The sequence below is a fragment of the Bidens hawaiensis genome, unplaced genomic scaffold (assembly GCF_021521415.1).
Source record: "Bidens hawaiensis isolate Kalapana, Puna unplaced genomic scaffold, B.hawaiensis_p1.1 tig00003141_1, whole genome shotgun sequence".
NCBI classification, from domain to species: Eukaryota; Viridiplantae; Streptophyta; class Magnoliopsida; order Asterales; family Asteraceae; genus Bidens; species Bidens hawaiensis.
The window spans coordinates 860779-887267 of record NW_027491170.1 but is presented as its reverse complement, the minus strand read 5'-3'; the positions used below and the strand labels follow the sequence as shown (position 1 = coordinate 887267).

The following is a 26489-nucleotide window of genomic DNA, read 5'->3' as shown; positions in this document are numbered from 1 at the left end:
TTTGACGGCAGAGAGCATACAACCTTGGGTTTTTGTTTCTTGTTTTGTAAGCTTTATTATTTTTAATGTTTTGTTTATTGAACGTTTTGATTGTTTTAGCCACCATGTCCGGCTAGATCAATTTAATTTCAACACTAGGGTTTGATTGATTCGAAACTTATGTGAAACGTTTATGTGATTCGTTTGTTTGTTTAATTCTTGTGCTTAAACGCGGTTCTATTCCGGTATATATTAGATTGTTAATAAACTTGATCACCTTATTAATTTTTCTAATAAAGTTCATCAGTGTTTAAAACCCTAATTAGTTTTTAAGTTTTGGTAAAAGAAACAAATAATATTTTGTGTTTGTCTATGAACCCAAAATCATTATAGAATTAAACAATATAATTATACACTCCGAACGGCGTGAGTGTTTGATTATAATCGATACTTCTATCACGCGACCCGCACACTAAGATCCGAACGGCGTGAGATTGGAGTAGCGGGTTGACTCTAATCACCGAACGGCGTGTGATTAGACATTAGATAGAGTGGATGTCCGAACGGCGTGACGTCTATTATTGATACAAACCGTTCAACTAAAAAGTCATTGCACCATAATTGTTAATGATCATAAGCTAGAATTAAATCAAGTAATTGCCTTAGTGTTGGAATTAGTTTTTATATATTTGAATTCACTTTTCTTTTATAAATTTGTTTTCGTTAATTTCAAGTTTAAATCAAAACCCCCTTTTAAAACAATCGTGTCTAGACCTGAAATATTTATGGTATAATTTAGTTATATTTCAGGTATAATTTAGTTAATCTGTATCCCTGAGGACACGAACCTTACTTTCGCTCATACTATTCTTAATGTGTTAATTTGGTTTATTTTATTTGCTAGATTCGACACCCAACAGATTTTAGTATTAAATATATTAAAATGTTAAAAAAACATAAAGGTAAAATTGATATATAATGTAAGATTTTATTTTTTATTCTAAAAAAATAAAATATTACATAAGTTACAAGTCTTATGTATGTAAAGACAAAATTATATACATACAAACATGCACATTATCAGTATTTTAACCAAGTGTTGATTGATATTCATCGGCGGATTTAAGGGAGGGTCAAGAGGGTCCATTGACCCTCCGGCCAAATTTATAGTAGATCGGAGTAGGTTTTTTTTTCTTTTTTTATAGCTTGACCCTCTCGTTTACTTCTTACAAAGTGCTTAGAGTAAAAAAAAATAAGTAGATATATTGTGTTTCTGGCAAGTGTTGGCCCTGCAAAACTATGAAAGTGAAGAATGAAGAAGATGAAAAGAGTTGTGGGCATGAAGAAGATGACAAAAGTTGTTGGCTCCGTATTCTTAAATTAAATGGGTTTATGGGAATGTGGGCCATTTAAATGAATCAATTTAATATAAGCCCATATTCAAACCTAATATCTTATTGGTAATTTATTTTCACTTTTCACCTAGTGCATAGTAATCAGAAGTCAGCCGTCACTTTACAACTACTACTTTTCAATTTTTTTGGTGTTTCTTTTCCCTACTGTGGCCCCATCTCAAAAGACAATATGAAGTAAGTTAACTCTATTGTATTTTGGTTTCTGTTTTAATTAATTGTTATTATATAGTATGTTAATACTTTATGATTTTAACCATCGTAAATTAGGAATGTTGTTGTGTAGTTATCTTTTACGTAGTTAATTTACAAGATCGGTTAATATTTTATATATGATCTAATCTTGAACTTATTGTTTTATATAATGATTGCGATATTAGTTTTTAGTATTTGTGTATGTAGAAACGCTTCCATCACAAACTATTTTGGTAAAACACCCCAACCAAGCGTCGAGACTCCATCAAGTTCGTCAAATGCCAATGAAAATAATAATAAAAGAAGTCGAGAACAAGTTGAAGTATTGGAAGATGAAATTGTTGGTGACGCAGCCTTGCGCAAACCAATAAATGATTATTCGATTAATATCTGAGATGGAGTAAGGAGACGTTATATAACGAAAGGTGCTTGCCAACCGAAAGGTCATAATTTTCCCAAAACACAAATTTGTGGACAATTGAGGAAGGTTCAAAAAACATGGTTTGATCGTTTTTGTTGGTTAGAATATAGCGCATCAAAAGATGCGGCGTTTTGTTTGTGGTGTTATTTGTTCCCTACCGGTAATAGACATGGGGATGAAGTATTTATCAAGCATGGTTTTAGAAACTGGAAAAGGGCATTTGAAAATTTTCGTGATCATGAAGGAGGTCAAAATAGTAGACATAATCATGCTAGAGTTCAGTTTGAGTTATTTAAAGATCAAAGGAACAATCTTGAAAATGTATTGTCACAACAATGTAAGCAAGATGAGATTGTTTATCGTGTTCGATTAACCGCTGTTGTTGATGTGATTCGATTCCTTTTAATTCAAGGTTTGGCTTTTCGCGGGCATGACGAGTCTATAAGCTCTAATAGTCGAGGTAATTTTCTTGAACTTGTCAAATGGTATTGTGAGCGTAATGAGGAAGTAAATAAGGCGTTTAATTCAAAATCACATGGAAATAATCAGTTGACTTCGCCTAAAATCCAAAAAGAAATAGTTAATGCATGTGCTACTGAGGTAAGAAAGATTATTGTGAACGAGGTTAAAGATAAGTTTTTTTTCTATTTTAATTGACGAGTCTCGTGATTGTTCTATAAAGGAGCAAATGGCGGTGGTTTTGAGATATGTGGATGATGGTGGAGAAGTGATTGAACGGTTTGTCGGGGTAGTACATGTTACTGACACCATTGCATCATCCCTAAAAAGTGCTATTGATAATTTTTTTGCAAAAAATAATTTAACAATGTCAAAAGTTAGAGGTGGAGCTTCCAATATGCGTGGAGAGCTAAATGGATTGAAGTAAAAAATTTTAGCTGAAAATAAGTTTGTGTTTTATATACATTGTTTTGCACATCAGTTACAACCGGTAGTTGTGGCCACGTCATCTAAATATGCATCTACAAGTTCTTTTTTTGATTACCTTACAAAGATTGTGAATATTGTCGGAGCTTCATGTAAAAGGAAAGATTTGATTCAACAAAAACAACATGATGATTTTGTGAAACGAATTGAAATGGGTGAAGTATGTACAGGAAAAGGTAAAAACCAAGAAATGAGTTTAGCCCGAGCTGGTGACACTCGTTGGGTTTCCCATCTTAAAACTATACTTCGACTTTTAGACTTGTGGAAACCAGTGAGAGAAGTGCTTATTTGTCAAGAGAGCACTGATGCAAAAACTCGAGGCAATGCGCTTGGTATGGCTGAGAAAATGAAAACTTTGAGTTTGTCTTTATTGCCCATTTAATGTTAAACTTGTTAAGAAAGACAAATGACCTATCACAAGCCCTACAATTGAAGAATCAAAATATTGGTAGTGCGGTTCGATTGATTGAAGATATGAAATATGTTATAAAAAAATACAGGGATGATGGCTGGGTGGAGCTATTGAATGAAGTCACCACATTTTGTTCTAAAAATGAAATTTATTTGCCTAATATGGAAGACGTTATTCCAGGTCGAGTTAGAAGGACAATTGATGATGAGCCACAAACATATCTCCATCGCTTTCGCGTTGATATTTTTTATCAGGTGCCTTACTCTCATTTATTTTTGTTTTTGTTAATAAAGTTCAGCTTATAACATTTTTTGCTAGCAAACTTTTTATATTTTATTTCCACATGATTCTAGGTTGTTGATCTTCTTCTTAATGAAATGAATGAGCGTTTTACTAAGGCAAACTCGGAGTTGCTTACATGTATAGCGTGTCTAGACCCTAGAGACTCATTTCAAACTTTTGACCATGAGAAGTTACTACGGCTTGCTGAGTTATATTCAGATGATTTTAATGGTTTTGATCTCGGACAACTAAGGATACAACTTGATTAGTACATTTCAAATATGAAAAGTAATGAAGTTTTTTCCGGTCTTCATAATATTGGAGAACTTGCAAAGAAAATGGTTCAGATGAAACATCATATTACATATGACCTTGTTTATCGACTAGTTGAGTTGGCTTTGGTCTTGCCGGTTGCAACAACTCCTGTTGAAAGATCGTTTTCCGCGATGAAGTTTATCAAGACTGATTTACGTAATAAGATGGGTGATAATTTTCTCACAGATGCATTGGTGTGCTATGTAGAGAAAGATATCTTTGCAAGTGTTGAAAATGAAGCAATTCTTCGACGATTTCAAGCTATGGACCTCGAAGATGCCAGTTACCGACTATCGGTAAAAAAAGTAATATGTGTACACTTTTGAATTACGAATGTAAAACAATTATATTACAACCCCCATTTGGAATTTTCTGGTTCCTCCACTGTTGATATTGAATACGATAAGTAAACTATAGATGAAGGTAATAGACTCAGACTTCTCAGCCGCTTGGCAATGTCCTTATTCAACTTGAACCCCTTAAGAACCGGTAGACCCAATCACCCATATTAATTTGAATTACATGTTAATACCCTCCCTTAATTCAAATTCCTGAACTCCCAACTGATGTTTGAAGTACACAAACTTTTCTAGAATTGACCTTTTTATCAACGTTGACTTTTTTTTGGTTAACTGCATTGTGGTCCATATTGACTTTTTGACTATGGTTAACATTCCTGTTGTCAACATCACAACATAATGGATAACAAAAGCATTCTTGGTATGCCCGGTACACAATCACCAAATCAATCTATTGAAGCCATTGTCTTAATGAAAGTTAATGAAAGTTACTTAAGATCAAACATTTAACTCAATAAATATATGGATTATATGGGCAGAGTTGTGGAGATTTTAGCGGGTCGGTTCGGGTTTAGAATTAGCATCGGGTGGAAAATTGATAATTTGGGTAAAGGCTGAAAATAAAAAAAAGGTTGAGGGTAGTTCTCAGCTTTACCCGAATGAGACCGAATGACCTACAGATAAACCCGAGCCCAGAACAATATCCAAGCAGTTCGGTTTGGTATTCGGAACAAACGGGCCAGTCACCTTTTGCTGGTCACAATCCGGACAACAAATATTGAAAAAGCTGATTTTAACATGACAATTTTCACACATGCATTTCATCGAGCAGTGGTGTGCATATATTATATACGATCAGAACAGAATTGGTTATCGTTTTTTATTTCAAGTATAACCTGTAAATATGTTTTTGACAGAATTGATTATTGTTAGTTCAGCACATTCGAAAGTATATTTCGTAATTCTATACAAATTGTCCATAAATTTTTAATAAACTACTTCAAATTTACTTGATTAAATTTTCAATAAAACATTACACCTTCATGATATTGCTTGACAAATCCCTAAATAAAGAGAAAATTTTGAATAAATCGATAACCTTTATTTGTTTTAAATACTTGTATATTGTAACCGTACATTATTACTAAATTTACTAAATTAACATATACATTTTAAATTTTTATAAATAATATTTTATTGTTTTAATTTATAAGGTCAACGAAATTGTATGTTAATACAATGTACAAATTAAATTACGTAATAACGTTTTTAAATATATTTTCAAAAGTTAAAAATATTATTTTGAAAGATGTTATATATACTTGTGCTGTCAATCAACTAAACTGTTGGGATTTCGGTTCAATGCGTTACTTGGCGTGCAATGTTAAGTAACATGATTTAAATATGGAGTGGATAATTGCAAACAATTAAATGTGCTTAGATTTAATTGTTAGTATAATTATTATGTCCTATTATTTGGCAATCATAGTTGTAGTCTAAACGCGTGCTTTGGGGTTAGAGATTGTAATTGAGTTTTGTGAAGTTTCTCAATAATAATATTCGTATTCGTGTGCGAGTTCGTGTTCGATACTGGTATCAGAGCCTTAAAGAAGAAGACCTGCGACCTGCATCTGTGATCACATTCATACTCCAACAGTAGCCTGCAATCAACGATCGACGTGTACCTGCCACCGGAAACAAAACCCGCGACGTGAGGGAACTTTGTCCGATTATCAGAAACCTGCAATTGTGCAATTGTCGAAGGTTCGTTCAGCTAAATCAGAGCAGTAATAACCTGAGTTCTGATTTGGAGAGTTCAATCGGTGGACGATTGAGTTGTTTGAATCTGGTCAGCAAAAGAAAAGAATATCAAGTGGTGGTTGGTGATTAGAATCCTGTTATTTTGTTGAGGTAACTTTAAAGAAGGTACAATTATCAAGGTGGAGGTTGTTCAACCTCTCACGTGACTTATGGTTTGTTTTGACCAAGGAGTTTAGTTTGATAAAAAAAACCATTCAGTAAAGTGAATTCCATTATTGCATTATTTATTAATAATTCACCAAATAAATAGAGTCCATGATCTGGAAGGCTCAAAAGCAAAACTAGTGCTGTTTCAATTGAAAGAGAATCACTTGTGTTTGCTTCTGAAACCGAAAGGCATGTTCGGGTCAGATTCGGAATTGGGTTTAATCGTGTAGGCTGGAAAATTGAACCAGTTACACCAAAGGATTTTTCAAAAACATGCAGCCGTAAAAACAAGATGGGTGACGCGAGCCAAACGGGAAAAGAGACGATCTCTGGTCGTTTAAGTGTCCACGTTTGAAGAAAACGAACTACATGATTTGGAATATGCATATGGAGGTTATTTTTGGGATTCATGGAGTTTGGGATGTAATTAACCCGGGCTCTAATGACGCGAAGAAAAATAACATTGCGAAGGCGCTTCTGTTTCTGTCGATTCCCAAGGAACAAATACTCCAAATCGGTAATTTTAAATTGGCAAAAGAGATGTGGGATGCCATAAAGTCAAGAAATATGGGTGCGGAACGTGTGAAGGATGCTAGACTTCATACGTTAATACATGAATTTGACGGTATGATGATGAAAGAAACCGAAACCATTGACGAGTATGCCTCGAGAATGACCGCGACCCTTCTAAAGCAGCCACACTTGGACAACCGTATGAAGAAAGGAAGCTAGTCCAGAAATTCTTCACAAGCCGGCCGAGCCGGTTTATCCAAGTTGTAGCATCCCTCGAGCAAGTGTTAGACCTTAAAATAGTCGGTTTTGAGGATGTTGTCGGGAGGTTCAATGCTTATGAGGAGCGTATCAAAGGGCACGTGTTGCGTTCTGAAGAAGGTAAACTTTTGTTTAATAATTTTGAATCCTCTTCGAATTCGAATCAGTTTTCACGCGAATCGAGTAGGGGCGCGAGAAAGGTTCGAACCGATGACGTGGTAATGGACGTGGTGGTGGACGTGGGAGTTAGAACCGTGGTTCACAAGGAGGGTCAACGAAGGGGATAAACGAAAGGGTAAAAAGGATTACTCAGAAGTTCAATGCTTTAGTTGTGATGTACTTGGTCACTTCGTTTCGAGGTGTCTGGTACGAAGGAAAGAGAGATAAGCACATTTGGCCGAAGCAAAAGAAAAAGACCCGTCCCTCTATATGGTGCAGTGTGTTCAAGAAAAAGTGTACTTGAATGAACATAAGGTTATACCAAAATATTATGAGGGTGGTTCGAACGAACAAAACTTGTGGTATCTGGATAATGGAGCGAGCAACCATATGACGGGTAGTTTATCTATTTTCTATGAGTTAAATAAGCGTGTTAGTGGCAAACTTAAATTTGGAGATGGGTCTTATGTTGATATTTGCGGAAAAGGGTCGATATTGCTAGTCGATAAAATGGGGGAGCAACAATTATTGACCGACATTTATTATATTCCTAGTTTATAAAGTAATATTATTAGTCTTGGGCAAGCAATGGAAAGTGGTTGTGATATTCGTATGAAAGACGATTACTTGTTGATGTATGATGATCAAGGAAAATTGTTGATGCGGGTTACTCGATCCAAGAATCGTCTTTATACGATAAAATTAAAGACGGGAAACCCGTGTGTTTACAAGCCGGGATTGATAATTTGAATTGGCTTTGGCACGCGAGAATAGGAAACCTAAATTTCGAGTCTATGAAACAAATGGTGAAAAATAATATGTCGTTAGAATGCCAAAAGTTGATCAAGAAAATCAAATTGTGACTCGTGCTTAGTCGGTAAGCAAACGAGGAAACCGTTTCCGAAGTCGGCGAATTTTAGAGCAACCTGAGCGTTGGAACTAATCCATGGAGATTTATGCGGCCCCATTACTCCTAGTACCATAGCTGGAAATAGGTATGTGTTTGTCTTGATAGATGATTTTTCACTTTTCATGTGGACTTTTTTGTTGAAGGAAAAAAGTGAAGCGTTTGATTCCTTCAAGCGATTTAAAGTCATGGTGGAAGCGGAAAATAGTGAGAAAATAAAGACGTTTCGATCGGGAACCGATTGAGGGGGAATTTACCTCTCGTGATTTCAATCGGTTCTCTGAAAACGAGGGGTTTATTGGCATTTAACCGCTCCATATACACGTCAACAAAACTGTGTCGTGGATAGGCGAAACCGCAAGGTATTGGATATTAGTCGGAGCATATTAAAAGCGAGACAATAACCGAATTATATGTGGGGTGAAGCGGTGAGGCATTCAACCGATGTGATTAATAAAATTCCAACTCGATCGTTAAAAGACAAAACACCGTATGAAATGTTACAAAAAAAGAAATCGAATCTTAAATTTCTTAAAGTTTTTGGATGTGTTGCGTATTCAAAAGTAGTTGCGGGAAATATTAAGAAGTTAGACGATCATTTGACTCGTTTAGTTTATCTCGGGAGTGAGAAAGGTTTGGCGGCGTATCGTTTATACAATCCATCGACTAAGAAAATTGTTGTGAGTCGAGAGGGTGACACGATGATTGACGAAAAGCAAAGTTGGGATTGGGTAAAAGTACCGAGGCAATCAATGAGAAGGATCGATCACCTGGCATGTTTTGGGTTAACTTTGGTGATGAAATTGATACCGGAGAAGGAACCGTTAATACCGAAAACATCGGGTCGAGCCCTGAGTCAAACTCTACGAGTTCAAGTGGTGACGGGGGTGAAGAAGACGACGAAGAACCGATAGTCGAAAATGCTCCAACAAGCCCGAATGGTACAAGCAACACAGTTACACCTGAGCCGGGTGTCCGGAGATCATCTCGAGCCACGGTTACCCCGGTACATTTTAATGATTATGTCTTGAATTCGAGTATAATTGATGAAGATTTGTTATTGCTTGCTGATGATGAACCGGTTTGTTTTGATGATGCAAAATCGAAACCGAAGTGGGTGTCGAAATTGAGTCGATTAATAAAAATAATACGTGGACGTTGACCGAGTTACCACGTGGTGCAAAGGCGATTGGTTTAAAGTGGGTTTTCAAGGTTAAAAGAAACGCGGATGGCTCGCTTAATAAACACAAGGCGAGACTCGTGGAAAAGGGTTATGTTCAGCAACCCGGAGTCGACTTTGACGAGGTTTTTGCACTAGTGGCTAGACTCGAAATGGTTCGTTTATTATTATCTCTCACAGTGAATGGAGGTTGGGAATTGCATCACCTCGATGTCAAATCCGCGTTCCTACATGGCGAGTTAAAAGAACAAGTTTTTGCTACTCAACCGCTCGGTTTTGTTAAAAAGGGTGAAAAGCACAAAGTATATAACTTATCCAAAGCGTTGTACGGCTTAAGGCAAGCTCCGAGGGCGTGGAATACAAAGTTGAATGGTATTTTGTTAAATATGAAGTTTCACCGGTGCATAGAAGAACAAGCGGTATACCGAAAGAAAATTGGAGCCGATCTTTTAATAGTCGGTGTGTACGTTGATGACTTAATCGTGACGGGTTCCAATTTAAACTTAATTATGGAGTTTAAGCGCGAGATGGCTTTAAACTTTGAGATGTCGGATTTGGGAAAGCTAACTTATTATCTCGGAATTGAAGTTTCACAAAGCAACGATGGGATAAAAATTAAGCAAGAAGCGTATGCGAAGAAAATTTTAGCAGAAGCGGGAATGGAGATTTGCAATCCTGATCAAATTCCGAGTATAAAAGTTTCTATATTTGAAGACGAAGAAGATTTTGATGCTACGAGATATCGAAAGATTGCCGGGTGTCTCCGGTACCTTTTACAAACTCGTCCCGACTTGGCGTATTCTGTAGGAGTCGTAAGCCGGTACATGCAAAGCCCGAAGAAATCTCATGCAACTCTTATAAAGAAAATTCTTCGTTATATTCAAGGTACTCTCAGTTTTGGTATTTTTACACTCGTGGGAAAAACGTGTTACTTGGTTATAGTGATAGTAGCCATAATATTGACCAAGACGATGGAAAAAGCACTACGGGGCACATGTTTTATCTTGGGTCTTCACCAATTACTTGGCGTTCTCAGAAACAGTGTACGGTTGCACTCTCATCGTGTGAAGCAGAGTATATGGCGGCAACTCGGCAAGCGTGATCGATGTCGAAAGTTCAATCAAAAACATTTATAAAACCTTTACTAGCTAGGGCAAGTAAGGTGTCTAATCCACAGGGAATCAGTGGAACGTGTTAATCAAGTTTAATGGCTTTCTAATTAATTATTCTAGGGTGGAAAAACGATGTCAAGTAGATTAAATAATGATTTGTTTGTAAACAGTTAGAGAAAAGTAACCAAACTCCAGGTTTCAGGTTGTGAAGCAGACTAGACCAATTGTTAAACCTATCTGGGAAACTCGATTGATTACACTTATAATCAAAAGACTAAATATTTGACCTCACTAATTGACATAACTTAATCCGAACAATTGGTTTGGATGAATAATAACATGATTGATTACCAGTTTTAAGGTTTGATAAATGTAAGTGATTTAATGGTAAATGATAAATGGGCCAATGACTCAAAGAACTTAATCCTAAAAGTTGATGACCACAAATCAATAAACTGATAAAAACACAAACATTCAATTATGAAAACTTGTTGAATGCATAAACAAATGTATAGATTCAACTAACCGAATGATTAACCAAATCCAAATCCAATATTAAGGTTCAAAATACCAAAAGATCTTGCTTACAAACACCACCCTACGCCCGAAGATGGTCACTAAAACTTTAGCCTAGCATATGCATCTTGAAGATCTTGATTCTTGGTTGAGATGATGAAAACATGGATGATTGTGGTGATTGGTAGGTGTTAGGATGGTATATGATGGCCTCCAAGAAGTCCCAAGACTGATTATGATTGAATGATTTCGATATTAGGGTTTTTTGGCCTTAAATATGGAAGAAAAATCACCAAAATCTCTTTTTTCGTCAGACCAGACCGTAAGCTACTAAGCTACGACCAGACCGTAAGCTACGGTCTGGCCACCGTAAGCTACTGTCAGACCGTAAGCTATGGTCTGGTCACTCTGCCTTACGGTCCTTCTAGGCCAAAACTGTTTTCTTCATAAAATCTTCGTTTCAACTCCGTTTTCCTCCCCGTTTGCGGCCACGTCTTCGTATTTCAATTCTCTATATTCTCATGGATCATCACTTTCATTTCACTCCATCATGAATGCTCCAAATTAGCTCTTTAAGCTCCGTTAAGCTCCGCACACCTATAACCACCAACGCACTCAAAGTAATCATGTTCACAATATATAACTAATCAAAACACACGACTTTACACACTTAATACACATATTTCTACCCACACATCACATCCCCACACTTATCATTTGCTTGCCCTCAAGAAACTCTCATGCAACATATACACCTCGATCGACGGTTCATCAATTATAAGTATTAATACTAGTGAGGTATAAGGTCATACCCGATTCCCAAGAATTGACACTGTCAAGGTTGATAACCCACCAAATAATTTAATGATACATTTTAAAACTTTTGAAACTGCCCAAACGAGTGTACTTTGTTTCCGGTTAAGGCACACATGGTCATACCCCTCATAATATAATATCTCTCCTCTCGGTTTAATATCTGGACTAGCAAAAGATGTGCTAGTATCATTCTGCTCTCAATATCACTCATAAGCAAATATTCATCCATAAAGCTGCTTTGACACAAATGCAAATCAAGAGGTCTTAAAAAGGGTTGTAACGGGGCCAAGTGTAACGGTATGGAAAGGAATTTTTGAAGTAGCTAAGACGATCCGATCTGGCTTATTACAAAACAACTAAATAAACAATGAATTAATTTATTCCAACGACTAAACAACTAAACAAACTCACTGACTTTCATTTACAACCAATACTGACTAGAACATTGACTCTTTTTGAGCTTTTCTTTGACTTTTATTATTATTATTATTTTGCTTTTTTTTTTCTCCTTTTTTTTTACATAAACAAACTACTAAATACATAACTGAATATACATTGACATATTTTTGGCTTTTTCCTCAATTATTTTTAAAATCATAACAATGAAATGCTTAATACCGGAACAAATACAGATACACAATCAAAAACAAATGCAATTACAAATAAACCTAGTAAGCCGGATTGTCTCGTAACATAATGTCGGGGTTAACCAAATTAAAAATAAGTCCAGAAAAAGGTTTTCTAAGGGACCCAACCCCCCGCCCCTCTCATTAGCCATCCTCATATGTATAATGTATGTGGCCCCAACCCCCCAGTACCCACACTCTCGCTCATCCAGATGAGGCTTAACCTAATTGCCTCTATCACTTTTGCATTTTGCCAACTACGATCCCGTAATCCATGAACATCAATGAAAGCACTCAAATGACATGTGTGTACTATATATTATATGTGTATTATATATATTTGGGTCAACTCACACACGTACCGGAGGAATAGGGTTGACGATATAAACATGTGTACCTGTTCCCATGACTCGTTATGCCCATCTAGACGGTTCATTTTAATTTTCTATTTTTGAAAACCATTTGCATGGGAAGACTTTCGAGAAGCTTAAAAACTGACCATGACCAAAGACCTCTACTTGACATTAATACTAGCAATTAACAAGTTAGAATTCCGCTATTTGCGCACAATCAAGGTACTCTAAGGCCAAAATTTTCAATTTTCCCCATCCCCACACTTGAGGTTGACATTATCCTTAATGTTTAAAAATATAACTTTTAAAAGAACATTAACGAGGACGGGTTAAAATTCACTGCTTATTATTTTATTTTTTTAAAACGGGCGTAATGTGATTGTCATAACAATTTATACAATTACACTTTTAACAATGCAACTAATAAAACAAAGAAAACTATGAAAGCGAAATCACCTGATATAGGTAACTCGTGTGCACTCGTGCTTGCTCCAGATGAACATGTCTCCTCAACTCACTCAACAATATCTGCAAACTCTCACACGTGTAGAAGCATGCTTCTCACAATACTAGAATATGCCTTTTAAACTGTTTGCAAAACTGTTGATTATAATTACCAAGCCGAGTTAAATAAATTTCATAATTGAATTTGTTAAACGAGTAAAAATGTTAAAAGACCTAACTCACTTTCGTAGGACTCACGATTGCATTTAGCATATGCAACAAGCCCTTTAAACCCCCCGTAGCCCGGGTGGACGAGTAAGGTCTCGTGAGGGTTTATAGTGAACTACACCCACAAAGTTCAAATACAACAAAAATATACACGTACCTGAATCAACTGTAGCAAAGGGAACATGAAAGCACGTCGGATATCCGAAACCTCATAACTTAAAATTCTTTCATCGAAACACCATAAAACTCCGAATTTTCCGTGTGGCATCCCCACACTTGAATTTTTCTACAGTGGTACGCTTGAAATAAAACGGTTAAACAAACAAAAAAATAAAATAAAATACAAATTGAAATTAAAATCCGGGTTGCCTCCCGATTTGCGCTAAGTTTTTGTTAAGGTCTTCAGTCAGGCCGTTACCTGGTATGACATTTACGGTGGTCTAAGCGGACACTTTCCTACCGAATTCCCTGTAAAAGCTCGGTAGTTGACACATCTTGGCTCCTCTTCTTCCTTCATGTTCAAGATGTCTAATAAACAATTATGAGTCGATGTGAATGAACATTTACCTTCAATGTTTCCCACATATGCCCGGCAACTCACACATCGAGCCCACACCCTCTTTCTTGAGATTAAAACACTAGGATTCGATCGTGGTCGAACCAAACATTTTCCCATCGAATTTCCCTTGTATGCTCGGTAATTAAAATTTTGTGCCCATACCTTCTTCTCTGTGGTGGACATGTGTGTAAACCGAATACAAGGCTACTTCACCATATTTTGTTCAAGGTCTTCCAAACTCACTTTCCTCTTCTTTGAACTTGCACCATTACCCCAATCTTCATTTATATGCGTGACCAAAATGGGAGAACGACTGGGATTCACCTTCACCTGGACCTGGGTTACTTCAGTCACCGGTTCTTTAAAGGTTACTATGTCTTCAATCGGGTCTAAACATTCAACTTCATGCCCCAAAAGATCCAAACTCTCCCCCTTTATATCCTCATCATTAACCACAACTGATGCATTCATTGGCTCTTCGGTAACTAGAGGAATTGGTGTGGTATTATTCTCCAAAATCAGATCCTCAAATTCATTCTCTGAAAGATCTAGAGCCTCTTCTATCACTTCCTCATTAACCATGGCACCACTAGCCAACTTTTCTTGTTCTCGTTCAATTTGAGCCACCTCTTCTAATAGCTGACTCACCAGTTTATCTTGAGCGTCATTAAACGTCTCCTGGAGTTCTAACCTCTGATTATTGTGAGCTTCTTGATCTCTCTTCATCTCCTTCAGAAAATCTATAACATCTTTCCAAAAAACTTCTTTGTTACCCGAAGAATCTTCTTGATCTTGTTGATAATTTCTTTGATATGTACCACCATGATTATAATGTTGAGGTACTTCCTCGTATATTGGTTGAGGATGTTCATGGCAGTAGTAGTCATCCTCCTCTTGATAACTTACAAAACTTGGCGTATCGGACCCTTCACTATCATAGTCCGAATCATCCTCAAACTGGTAACAATTAATTCTCTTCTGAGATTGAGAATTACTTTGATACGAGTTTTCGTGGTTACCTTTTGTTGACCCATAATAACCCTTATAATCAGATTGAGGCGATGAATAATTTTGGTACCGCATGTTGCGACCCTACTCGTTGAAGCTCCTTTGGTTATGACTTGTAGAAGCCTTGAGAGTTTGGTGAAGGTGGGCCATGATATGAATGTGTACGTTACGGGTCATCATCCTTCACGGCCTTATATCCTTCATGTGGGTCATAGACCCAACTCCACGTCATACTGAGTGCACATGAAACACACAAATACCAAACATAAAACTGACAAAAATAAAATAAAACTAAAAGTAAACAAAACACTAAACTAACACTTTGCGTGTTGATTCCCCGGCAACGGCGCCATTTTGATCGATGTCGAAAGGTCAATCAAAAACATTTATAAAACCTTTACTAGCTAGGGCAAATAAGGTGTCGAATCCACAGGGAATCAGTGGAAAGTGCTAATCAAGTTTAATGGCTTTTTAATTAATTATTCTAGGGTGGACAAACGATGTCAAGCAGATTAAATAATGATTTGTTTGTAAACAGTTAGAGAAAAGTAACCAAACTCTAGGTTTCAGGTTGTGAAGCAGACTAGACCAATTGTTAAACCTATTTGAAAACTCGATTGATTACACTTATAATCAAAAGACAAAATATTTGATCTCACTAATTGACAGAACTTAATCCGAACAGTTGGTTTGGAGGAATAATAACCTAATTGATTACCAGTTTTAAGGTTTGATAAATGTAAGTGATTTAATGGTAAATGATAAATGGGCCAATGTCTCAAAGAACTTAATCCTTAAAGTTAATGACCACAAATCTGATAAAAACACAAAACATTCAATTACGAAAAACTATTGAATGCATAAACAAATGTATAGATTCAACTAACCGAATGATTAACTAAATCCAAATCCAATATTAAAGTTCAAAATACCAGAAGGTCTTGCTTACAAACACCACCCTACGCCTGGAGATGGTCACTAAAACTTTAGCCTAGCATATGCATCTTGAAGATCTTGATTCTTGGTTGAGATGATGAGAACATGGATGATTGTGATGATTGGTAAGTGTTAGGATGGTGTATGATGGCCTCCAAGAAGTCCCAAAAGACTGATTATGATTGAATGATTTTGATATTAGGGTTTTTGGGCCTTAAATATGGAAGAAAAATCACCAAAATCTCTTTTTTTGTCAGACCAGACCGTAAGCTACGGTCTGGCCACCGTAAGCTACTGTCAGACCGTAAGCTACAGTCTGGTCACTCTGCGTTACAGTCCTGCTAGGCCAAACTGTTTTCTTCATAAAATCTTTGTTTCAACTCCGTTTTCCTCCCCGTTTGTGGCCACGTCTTCGTATTTCAATTCTCTATATTCTCATGGATCATCATTTTCATTTCCACTCCATCATGAATGCTCCAAATTAGCTTCTTTAAGCTCCGCACACTTATAACCACAAACGCACTCAAAGTAATCGTGTTCACAATATATAACTAATCAAAACACACGACTCTAAACACTTAATACACATATTTCTACCCACACATCAAAGCGCAGCCGCGTGTCAGGCAGTTTTGCTAAAAGACTTGATAAGTGAGTTATTCGACAAGGATATTCAAGCAGTGGTGTTACGTATTGATAATACATTAGCAATAGCTCTTGTGAAGAATCCATTTTTCCATGGAAAGACCAAACTCATTAAATCTCGGTTTCACTACATTCGGGAATGTGTTGATCGTGAAGAGGTAAGTGTCGAGCATGTTACTGGTGTTAAGCAATGTGCCGATATCTTGACGAAGGCTCTTGGGAGAATCAAATTCAAGGAGATGCGGGAATTACTTGGAGTTGAAGACTTGTCGGTTTCGAGTTCAAAATTCCGGGGTGATTGTTGGGAATTTCGGTTCAAGGCGTTACTTGGCGTGCAAGATTAAGTAACATGATTTAAATATGGAGTGGATAATTGTAAACAATTAAATGTGCTTAGATTTAATTGTTAGTATAATTATTATGTCCTATTATTTTGCAATCCTAGTTGTAGTCTAAACGTGATATGTTAGATTATAAATACCCTTGCTTTGGGGTTAGAGATTGTAATTGAGTTTTGTGAAGTTTCTCAATAATAATATTCGCGTTCGTGTGTGAGTTCGTGTTCTATACCTGGTACCAGTTCCATTACTAAACATATGGTTACAATGTACAAGAATGTACGTGTTTCTATCTATAATCTTTACGAAAGAGTCACAACATGGAATCTGTGTTGATAAATACTTTTAAAAAGTTGCAGGCTTAAGTTAAAACTTAGGATCAGATTATTTGTTGTAAACCTGGCAAACCGATGAGGCTGGTCAGGACGAGTCGTTTTAAAAAAATAGCATGGGTCAAAACGGGTTATTTTACAAATTAGAAAGAATTACTGATAAGAAAAATACAAGGGTTCTGAAGCTAATTTGTCTATCATCATACTAAATACATGAAAAATGAACAATGAAAGTCGCTTTATTGTGAAATCAAAGCTAAAAAGAGTAGCGATTAACATTGTAAGGAGATACTCATGTTGTGACTGATTAAGACCGAGTATCTGTTGCACCACTGTTCTTTCAAGATGGTTGTAAAACCATACGACTCAAGTTGCTCCCTGGACCCATAAATACGCAGACCTTTCAATTGATAAATGCTCTGCGGACGACTTATGCGTGTACCTTCTATATCTAACACTTCCAAGCATTCTAAACTCCCAAGTTCATCCGGCAATTTCTTAATATTATCACAAAAGGTGATCTTCAAACGTTTTAAACTTCTCATCTTACATATATTATTCGGAATATCTAGTAAAGATTCAGAACCCGTTATGCGTAAGACTTCTAAACCCTCTAATTCACATATATTCTCAGGTAACTGTTCAAGAGCCAAACAAGAATAAAGTTTAAGTGATTTTAGATGTTTTAACATACAAATGCTATCTGGAAGAAGTTGAAATTGTTGCCTCCACAAAGATAGCATCTCTAAACTTTCTAACCGCCACAGGTCCTGAGGAATACTTCCTTCAAGCGTAAGCTCTCTTAAATGTTGTAAGCCACAGATAGTTGCCAAAATGTACTCAAGGTTTTTGCAAACGCACGGCCCAAAAGAAATAAGTTTCTCAAAATTTCCACTCCACGAAGGTCGAAGTTCAACATATTTACATGTAAACGTAAACGTTGGCAAACTATGTTTACGATGCAGTGGACATAGATCAACGCATTTTACATCTATTTCAAATGTAGCTACAGAATCAAGATAAGCTGAGTCATGCTCTTTGTCAACCCTAAAATATGCAAAATTTAAGCAATGCTCTAATTTAAAGTCGACTAGGTTTTTTAGACATGCCACCGAAGCATTAATTTCTTGAAGATAAGAGCATCGTTCAAGATATAATCCCCGAAGATGTGGAGTCTTCCCAAGGTTAAGGCTACTCACCTTAGAATGGCTTAGGTCGAGGACCTTGAGGCTTAGACATTCAACGGGCATGAGGAGTTCAACAAAGTCTCTGCATTCTCTAAGATTTAACATTTCGAGATTTGGAGTCATACTAATGTCAAAAGTTCTCAACTTTGAATTACTGAGGTCAATGAACTTAAGCTTATTGAGAATCTGTCATAAGGAAAAAAATTGATGATTATTAGGGCAATGACAAAATATAACATTAAATGCGATATGCAAAACAACCAATCAACCATTATTTACCTTTCTTTCTCCCCCTACGCAGAGTTTTGATATATTTCCACCACGCATGTCAAGGTTAACAAGCCTATTTGCTTGAAATGTTTCAGGTAAGGACCGAAAAGGGTATCCATGCCAGCATAGAGATTGTAAGGCATCTGGTAAGCATTGGCTAACTTCTTCGTTTTTTAAATATAAATATCTAGAATCCATGTAAAGTAATCTAAGTTCCTTCATCTTTCTAAGACCATTTATGTTAATGATTTCTCGATCAACATACGTAAAATTTAGTTGTATACTTCGTTTTGCTTCGGTGCCCTGTAAATAATAATAAAAAGAAGTTGTTATGAAAATGTGAAATAGAAAATAGAAAACATTCTAGTTTTCCACCATTCATATAAGCTTGAAACTTACCAATTCATTGACCAATATATCTTTAATTTCCTCTTTAATCCATAATCGACTATGTTTGCTAGGTTCGTTAGGGTGCAAACGCCGAACAATATTCCTGCCCATTTCTTCTATATGATCATGGATGTCCAAACCGTCTCCATTGGAAATAGTTATTAATGATTTTTGCTCAAGAACTCTTAAACCAATTCGAGCATTAAATCCACAACTTTCAAGTGTTCTGATTGCTCTGTATTTTGTTTCACCTTTCAGCATGCATACAACATCTAGGAATATTTCTTTCTGGTCATTTTCTAGACCATTATAGCTTAGTTCCAATTTTTCTAGAGTTTCTTTCAACGGAATATTTTTTAGTCTATTTATGGCATCTACCCATTCAAGTTCACTTCTACCACAAAGATGTGAACCCAAAACTTTGATTGTTAAGGGAAGACCAGCAGCGTAATGTACAACCTTTTCTGATAACTCTTTATACCCGTTAATTGGAATCTCTCTCCCAAATGCATGCCAACTGAAGAGGCAAAGTGCTTCCTGATCTGATAGCAGATTGACATCATGAATGTTGTTCACTTTGTGTGCTTTCAGCACTTGCTCATCTCTTGTTGTGATGATGATTCTACTTCCTGGCTTAAACCAATTAGGCGTACCTGCTAACGCAGCAAGGTGTTCGATATGATCCACGTCATCTAGAACAAGAAGAACCTTTCTACCATGTATCATCTTTTTCATCATACATTTTCCATCATAAACACTTTTTACATCAAGTTTTTGATCATTTAAGACATCTTGAAGGACCTGCTTTTGCAATTCCTTCAAACCAGAGCCTTGTGAACGTTCCAGGACATTCTCAACAAAGCTTTTACTTTCAAAATGAATGGATATATGATCAAAAATAGCTCTGGCCAAAGTCGTCTTTCCACCACCTCCCATCCCCCTGTCCCAATCATAAGAACATCATTGGAATCAAGTTCTAGAGATGAAACCACGTTTAATAGCCGGGTCTCCATGCCTACTAAGTTGTCATCAACATTCAAGCTGATTAAATGTAGCTTTGGTGAAATGTCTTTAATAATTTTCTCAATGAACTTAGCTTCATGCCTGTGTTTTAAAGAAGATTCAATCAGATTAGTGAACATCTCACATGGACAGTTATTTCAATTCTATATCAGAGCACCGTTATTGGACCCACCTTCTATGAAAGGCAAACTACAAAGATAATTGTTGAAAAGATTTTTTCGTTAATGGAAATCAGACAATCTTGGGATTTTATAGAAGAAGTATCTTTGAAATAGTGATCCTTCTTATAATTCCGACTAAAACTTAAATCTTTTTGTTATTAATTTATTAAAAGAAGCAATATTTGAATAAATAAATCTCATGGGTGGCTTTGAGGAGAAATCAAATAATAATTTATTTATTATTTATTAATTAATAAGGTAGTCTTATTTCAGTTTAGTCTTATCCTAAACTCTATTTGTATTAGATACAAATTATATACTATTTGATTAGGATTAGAACCGTCTGGGTGTATGTAATTACGATTGAGTTTTTAAGTTTGTAATTTATCAATAAAAAAATTGAACCGTTTGTTGGTGTATTGTGGTGTTTTATTAGTAGCTTGTAGCCAAAGGTTTCTTTTGTTCGTTCAAGAAGTAAATGCAGGTTGAAGGTTCGTGTTCTTGTAATCTTATTTGTGTTGCAGAATCTAGCTCTTCTTCTACTGTTAATCACTAGTGAAACCGGTTCTAAGGTTAACACATTTCTTATTTTTTAAACAGATTTTGAAAAACCCTTATTTTTATTGCCCTGTGCGTATATACTCATGTTTAAACTAGGAATATGACAATATAAACGAGATGAAGGTATTGCCCATCAAAGGTATTCGTCAATTCCCATCCGGCAAGACTGCTTGCCTCTTCCATGGCACGTCTCCATCTTGCAACATCATCTTCATTTCCTGTTTAACAAATTGCAAAACTTTCTTAGTATTAACTTCTACAACTATAAAACAAAAATATTTTTATTTTTTATGTTAACAAATGCAATATGCAATGATAAAGATACTACATCTTCCACCATCCTCTTCCTCTTTCGAGTGAACCACTTAAAGAAGGAGAACAGCCCGCTGCCCTTTTCATGTTTGGCAACAAGTTTTGCAAAGGCTTCTCCAACTGCCCCACTTTGGTGGCGGACTTCGGTGGGTTCCACATCATAGAACACCGGGTAAGCAGTCTGCTCTTGCGTCTTCTGGCACTCCATAATCTTTACAAGCTCGTTTAAGCACCATGATGAAGACGCATAGTTCTTGGAAAAAATAATGATGTGAATTCTCGAGTCTTCAATGGATCTTACGAGCTGCTCATTGATTCTTTCCCCTTTTCGATTTTTTCATCATCTTTGTATGTGGTTATGCCTCTATTGCAAAGCGCATGATACAGATGATCAACAAAGGTCTTACGGGTGTCTTCTCCCCTAAAACTTAAGAAAACATCATATTTGAAGTTTTTTTCAAATGATGAAGCTGAAGTAGAAGCCATTGAATGTACGCTTCAAAGCCTTAAAAGGATCTTAATAAAACGAAATCTGATTGCAAACAAACTTGTAAGAAATGATAGAATAACTCTTCAAGGGTTGATATTTTAAGTTGAAAAACACGTGCACTAACGTGGAGAGAGTAAAGCCTCTTATTCGATCAGATAAGATTCATGTTCTTTGTAAGTTGTAATGCCTTTTTGGTGGAAGGAATGCTTAAAGGCGGATAAAACGAAATCTGTAATAACATAAAATAGAAAGATTAGTTACACAAATAACACATAAAGTACATATGTGGAAAGTAGATGCCTTCAAGAGCTGATATTTTCAGTGGAAAAAATTGTGCAGGTCATGTGGAGAGTAAAGGCAACTTTTTTGGTCAAGATAAGATAAGATTCCTTGTCTGCTTTTATAACAAAAAAAAAGAGTATAAATAATTAGTTACACAAATAACACATAAAGTAAATGTGTTAAATAGCCTTGTTACTGTTCAATTTTCTAAGTAACTCCTGAAGTATATAAGAATATATAAATATTTGATGTATTTTAGGAATCATAACAGGGAAACAAAAACATATATTTAATGTAGGACCATGATTAAAAACATATATATTGTATGAAAAGGAAATAACAGTTTAAAGAAATCACAGACCTTGCTAACTACTTACTTCTTCATTGACTTGATTTCTTAGCAAAAGTTTAAACACAAATACAACTGTTCCTTTATTTAGAAGCTTTTGATAATTAGATAAAATCATTTGCAATATAATAAAGTGCTCCAGGGACTTGATTGATTTTTTTACAAGTTTAAAAGCTAAAATAGTAAATTCATAATTTTAAACATATTGTGTAACGGTTAAAAATAATCAGTTTAGTTGACTTAAAAAAATATAATTGTAGGAAAACCTTAGGGGTCTGCAGGTCAAATGGTCAACTATAAGAGAAGTATAGACAGGAGACATACTAGCAATTATAAGAGGAACTGGTCAAATGGTTTAAATCATGGTTTAAACTACTTGTTTAAATATTAGTTGTAAACTTTAGGGGTCTGCAGGTCATTTCTCAAAGTTGTTAGAAAGGTAATGAAAGTACTAGTTTGAGTTATATTGTTTTATTGTTCTCACTAGGTTATTAACCGTGTACGACACGAGTGAAAATATTGAAATTTTCAAACTAACACGTGTCATTTGAAAGGACAACATAAGTTGTTATATTTTATTCAGGACGACAATATACTTTAAGTTGTAAATAATATTTGTACGAAAACAAATGATTGTGAAATACAAAGATAAACCAAAATAACATTCAAATTACAGTAAAAATATAATCAAAAGTTAAAAATGTAAAATACATAAGCTATTAAAAAGACTTCCTTATAAACCATATTGATTCTTTATTTGTAACTCTGTCTTCCTTTTTTAATATAAGAATTTTGACACAACTCTTCGCTCTTGATAAAGCTACATAGAGTTGTCCATGTGTAAACACCGGGTCTCTGAGATATATGTCAACTTTTGCTAGAGATTGACCTTGACTTTTATAACTACATTCACTTCAGTTTAACCGAAAGTTTCTTATCTGAAGGTGTTACACCGTAACGAATTATATAAGTGCAATAACCAGTATTAGTACTTGAAATAACTTTTACTTCAACAAAACACCTACCCAAATTAATTACTCGCAATCTAGTTCCATTACACAAACCGTTCTTCTAATCCATATTCTTTAGTAACATTATTGGCACATCTTAGAACCAATCTATGAGTCAAAATAATTTTGGTCTTTCTGATTTATTTAGCATAATGTGTTTTTGAAAATTTTAGTTCAAATTAAAATATAAAAATGTAATTGGTATGGTCTTAATTAAAAACCAAAAAATTGATTTTTTTATATGGAGCACAACTAAATTTGTTAATTTTGTTGCTAAGTGTGGAAACAATATAAATTGAGTATACCAGATATAAGTAAAAAAAATAATGGAGAAATATCTTTGTGCCTCTAATTAACAAAAAATTATTTGTACACACATCTTAATTAAAACATATATTTTAATTGGTTTTAAGAAGATGAAATAGTATGGATAACTGGTAATTATGTTTCCTATCAATTCTAAAAAACAAAATAGAAAAAAGAAATATGTAAACATACATTAAATGTTATTAAAAATTCGTTTATTAAAAAGTTATAATGTAGTTAATAATAAAAATATCAAAAATCGTTTATAAATTTCTGTTACAAGTGTCAAATTTTTAGGTAATAACATATTAATTTTTATTTCCTATTAAAATTAAACCGGTTAATTTTAATTTTATTACATAGAAGTCATTCCCTAATTAAAGTCTATTAAAGTGACTGCAATCTAAGGTAAATTATGTTTTAAACTTTTTAACATCATTACATTATTTAAAATCAGTTTCATTATATAACTATTCTTTCAATTGTATACATTAATCTGAACATTTATGCGTAATTAAAAATTGTTCAAATATAAAAGATGGAAACTTTGTTGAGATTGGAGACTATTAAAAAGTACAAAAGAGTTGTTAAATTCGGTTATTAAAACATAAATAAATAAAAGTGTAAATGATTGGAATGTATCATTAAAATTAAAGATGATGATTATTTAGCATTAATAAGCAATTATAGTGAATATCTAAGATTTTTAAAAATAAATTTGAAATAAGTAATTAACAATATATTAAATTGGTCAAATAGATTAATGGGTATTTAATAAAAAATATATTAACTTTTTAGTAAAGTAAATTATTTAAATTTCCAATATACATTAACTTTGTTATTTATGCTAATTAAAATTTGGTCAAATATAAAAGATGGAAAGTTTGATAACATTGAATACTATTAAAAACTATAAAAGATTGTTGCAAAAGTCGTCAATTTCGGTTTTGTAAAAATATAAATAAATAAATGTGTATATTATTATAAAAAAATTACCATTTTCTTGGAAATTCAGTAACTAAACAATATACTGTTAATTTTTTTTAATTATCACGCTATTATTGTCAACACTTTAGCATCATTACCTTATTTAACAATAAATTTCATTAGATAATTCATTTTTTCAATTTTATACATTAATCTTGACATTTATGCCTAATTAAAAATTGGTCAACTATAAAAGATGGAAAGTTTTATTTTCTGTTTACTTTATTAGTTTATTTTTTAATATAGCCTAAATAAATTAGACAAATTGGTAATTCTTGACATTTATGCCTAATTAAAAATTGTTCAAATATAAAATATAGAAAGTTTATTGAGATTGGAGACTAATAAAAACTACAAAAGAGTGTTCAAAATTTGGTTCTTAAAAACAGAAATAAATAAATGTATAAATGATCGGAATGTATCATTTACAATTAAAGATGATGAATATTTATCATAAATAAGCAGTCATAGTGAATATCTATGATTTTTTAAATATAAATTTGAAATAAGTAATAAACAGCATATTAAATTTGTCAAATAAATTAATGTGTATTTAATATAAAACTTATTAACTTTCGAGTATATTCAAAAGTAAAGTATTAAAATTTTTAATATATATTAAATTTGTCATTTATACTAATAGAAAATTTGGTCAAATATAAAAGATGGAAAGTTTGTTGACATTGAAAACTATTAAAAACTTCAAAAGATTGTTGGAAGAATGCTCAATTTCGGTTTTTAAAAAAAAAAAATAAAAGTAAATATTATTATAAAAAACTTTCCTTTTTTAGAAATTTACTAACTAAACAATATACTATTAATTTTTTTAATTATTACGAAATTATTGTCAAGACTTTAGCATCATTAACTTATTTAACAATAAATTCATTAGATAATTCTTTTTTCAATTTTATACATTAATCTTGACATTTATGCCTGATGAAAAATTGGTCAAATATAAAATATGGAAAGTTTTTATTTTCTATTTAGTTTATTAGTTTATTTTTTAATTTGAATGAAATAATTTAGACGAATCGGTAATTCTTGGAATTAATGCCTAAACAAAAATTGGTCAAATATAAAATATTTAAAGTTTATGGAGATTGGATAATATAAAAATTAAAAAAAGAGTGGTCAAATTCGATTCTTAAAAATATAAATAAATAAATGTATAAATGATTATAATGTATCATTAATTTAAAATTAATGATGATGAATATTTTAAAATAAATAAGCAATTATAGTAAATATCTAAGACTTTTTAAATATAAATTTGAAATAAATAATACACCATATATTAACTTGGTCAAATAAATTAATGCGTTTTTAATACAAAACTTATTAACTTTCAAGTATACTCAAAAGTAAATTATTTAAAATTTCCAATATATATTAAATATGTCATTTATGCTAATTAAAATTTGGTAAAATATAAAAGATGAAAAGTTTGTTGAGATTGAATACTATTAAAAACTAAAAAAAGATTGTTGTAATAATGGCTAATTTTGAATTTTAAAACATAAATAAATAATTGTAAATATTATTATAAAAAACATTCCATTTTTTGAAAGTTCAATAAATAATTGTTAAAACTTTTAATATAAGATTCAAAAATTTTAACACACAAAAAATAAAGATTGTTATTCATATAAAAATGAATTAATGTATATAAATTATCTAAACTACATAAAATAAAAAATGATAGAAAATTAATAACTAAAATACATTAGTAATGACTAAAACAAACACAACCAACTTACTCTACATCAAATACTTTTTTTCATGCAATTAGCCAATTTACCAATTTGGGCCGTCATAAACTAAAATTATTAAAAATAACGTAATGTTAGATATACTGAACTATTAAAAGCAAATTAGTAACAATTATCAATGAATATAATCGGAATCATTAGCATGATAACTTCGATAATGAAATAAATCAACAATATTTTCGTATATCTCAAAACCTTCAACATGCCTATTGAATCTTGGAAGAAGTAGGT

The 26489-nt window shown here is 33.7% G+C and overlaps 1 protein-coding gene and 1 pseudogene across 1 annotated transcript; both read right to left on the bottom strand.

Annotated features, from left to right (window-relative positions):
- The window catches only part of LOC143622458 (TMV resistance protein N pseudogene), a 175998-nt pseudogene that overhangs the window by 22252 nt on the left and 127257 nt on the right, over positions 1–26489 (bottom strand).
- On the bottom strand, positions 15631–20121 carry LOC143622411 (TMV resistance protein N-like). The gene is made up of 4 exons (XM_077093570.1): positions 19015–20121; positions 18625–18918; positions 17601–18531; positions 15631–15722 (listed from the first exon to the last, which is right to left on the bottom strand). Exons 1-4 carry the CDS (start codon positions 19939–19941, stop codon positions 15631–15633), a joined length of 2244 nt encoding a protein of 747 aa, XP_076949685.1. The 5' UTR covers positions 19942–20121.